This window comes from Engraulis encrasicolus, chromosome 18, assembly GCF_034702125.1.
Source record: "Engraulis encrasicolus isolate BLACKSEA-1 chromosome 18, IST_EnEncr_1.0, whole genome shotgun sequence".
Taxonomy (NCBI): Eukaryota; Metazoa; Chordata; class Actinopteri; order Clupeiformes; family Engraulidae; genus Engraulis; species Engraulis encrasicolus.
In genome coordinates, this window is record NC_085874.1 from 15,389,330 (window position 1) to 15,391,829 (window position 2,500).

A 2,500-nucleotide genomic window follows, 5' to 3' on the forward strand; every position below is an offset into this window, starting at 1 on the left:
TTTTATTTATTTAATATATTTATTGGAAGAGCTCTGATTACACGGCACAATGCTGGCTTTACCAGGCTGAGTACCTCCCTCCCTTGCAGTTAAACCCTTTGGCTAATTCCTCTTGGCGCCAGGGACTCATATCCTTTCGCTGCCAATCACGGAATTGTGCGTCGATTTCTGCATGGAGTTGAGTTGAAATGGTTATTTTTGGCTGATCAAAACAGGATGAGAGCATTGTGATGGGCTTTGGATGTTACAAAGCAGTTTATGAAAAGGATGACCCATCTTTAAGACGATGGCCTCCCTAGTGCAGTGTCTTATCTACAAACACTGAGGCTCTCCTTTGTGTGTGTGTGTGTGTGTGTGTGTGTGTGTGGGTGCGTGCGCGTGTGCATGTGTGAGTGTGTGCATGCGTGCGTGTGTGCTTGTGTGTGTACGTATGTGTATGTGCATTTTAATTTGCATACGGTATGTTTCTCTGTGTGTGTTCTCTTGTGCCTGTGATGTGTGTGCACAGTATGTGTGTACGTACAGTACATGCTTAAAGCACAGCTTATTCCATGCGATGTTCTCTATACCTTTAACATCTGATTAAGATGTGTGCTTGGCCTTGGACAATAAAGAGAGCTCATGCACCCTGGGGATGGTGCCAGTGACAGTAAACTAGACACAACAATACCTTAGAAAAAGCCTCTCTCATCCCTGTCACCGTTGAAACAACTTTGAAACGTCAAAAAGGAATTATTGCTAAAATTGGGAGAGAAAAAAATACCGTATTTATGCCATTTTGATAGATGGCTGTTGACTGGAAAAGGGCTTGTTTGGACATTAGTCATTCAAATGTTTATATATACCCTCCGATGTCTCCATGTGATTACTTGTGTATCATCTCTGGGTTTGATGTGAGTCTTTAATTGGAATTCTGTTTGGCACTCTCTCCATCTCTTGCTCTATCACTCGCTCACTGTCTCTCTCTTTCTCTCATTCTCTGTGTTTGTGTGTGTGTGTGTGCGTGGATGCGTGCATGCGTGTGTTTTTGTGTGTGCGTGTGTGTGCGTGTGTGTGCGTGCGTGTGTGTGTGCGTGCGTGCGTGCGTGTGTGTGCGTGTGTGTGTGTGCGTGCGTGTGTGTGTGTGTGTGCTTTCCTTCTGACAGTACGCCGTGTGGCTGGTGCTCTGGGTGACCTGGAATGTCTTCATCATCTGTTTCTACCTGGAGGTAGGAGACCTCTCCAAGGTAATCACGTTTTTTTATTATTATGATTTCATATCAGCACCACCCATCTCTCATTTTAATTACAAAATGTTGAATTCCATCGTGTCACACAATCTTCCCACGCTTAAAGTATGATGACATTGTTTTACTGAGTTTTACTGTATGAGTATCTGAAGCAGCTTAATTTTATTCATCACTGGTAGAATTTTAAATATATACACTTTTTATTATTATTTTATGAAGATTTTTCTTTTCATTCAAACTGTGCCAATATAGTGAACATGGTAAATATTTAACTGATGTGAATATATTTAAGCAATACTTTGTAGAGAGCCTCTTTCTCATCATCACACACAGATATACGTACTCTAGATGCAAATCTCCATGGACCTTCAGTTTCCCCATAAGATTCCCTTCTCTGTCTCTTACCCCTCCTTCCCTTGTCGCAACGGCTAATTTATTCGTTAATCCATCATCTGCTCGTGGATGTACGGAAATTTAATTAAAATGTCAAAATGTCAAATAATGTACCCAATTAAAAGGCAAACCAACCTTGTAACTTGATTATCGAATCCATCAGCCAGCTTCTATCATCATATTTCCATCTCGCAAGTACTGACTGATAAAATGAGATAAATGGGATAGAAGGGGAGAAATAGACTACCTAAAACTGCTAAAACGTCCACATCACCAGACAGTGGCGGAGCAATTACACCCGGGGCCCCAGGGCAAGACATAGATAGGCCCCCCCATACGGCCTGCTAAGGTGACAATAGGGCCCCCACCACAAATACAGGAGTGCCCTGCCCTCCTATAGTTCCGCCCTCGTCACCAGAGTGTTGAACACTGCTGTACAAGGAAAGGCATTCAAGCCCTCTGGATTTGTATTTGTCCTTCAATACGTGCTTCAGGCTGCACAGGATGCACTTGTTCAAATGAAAATTGCATATTTGTGATCTAGACTGGCAAAATATAGAGCGCTGTGCTGTATTTCCAAAATAATTGAAATAAATGATAGAAGTCCGCAACACTGTTAATGCTCCCAGTGATTTATTTGCACGTATTTCCAAAATAACCCTACAAATACATGTTTTGGTGAGTGTCACGTGAATGTTTCAACCGGCTGTCTTGTCCTTTGCTGTTTGTGGTTGCGAAGTGAGTTCTGCTCTCTTGGGACACACTGAAGTGTTATGTGATATTTAGATGTGGAGTCAAGCACGTCTGTTTTGTTGTTTGTTGCTCTTTATTTGTGGCTATTTGTTGTCAATTAACTTTAAGTTCCCACAAGAACGTAC

At 42.1% G+C, this 2,500-nt stretch overlaps 1 protein-coding gene across 2 annotated transcripts in view; it reads left to right on the forward strand.

Annotated features, from left to right (window-relative positions):
* nkain2 (sodium/potassium transporting ATPase interacting 2) overlaps positions 1-2,500 on the forward strand; it is a 253,803-nt gene that overhangs the window by 106,120 nt on the left and 145,183 nt on the right. For both annotated transcript variants that reach the window (XM_063223094.1, XM_063223095.1), the window contains exon 3: positions 1,146-1,226. In XM_063223094.1, coding sequence (XP_063079164.1) covers positions 1,146-1,226 — 81 coding nt within the window. The remainder of the gene's footprint in view (positions 1-1,145; positions 1,227-2,500) is intronic.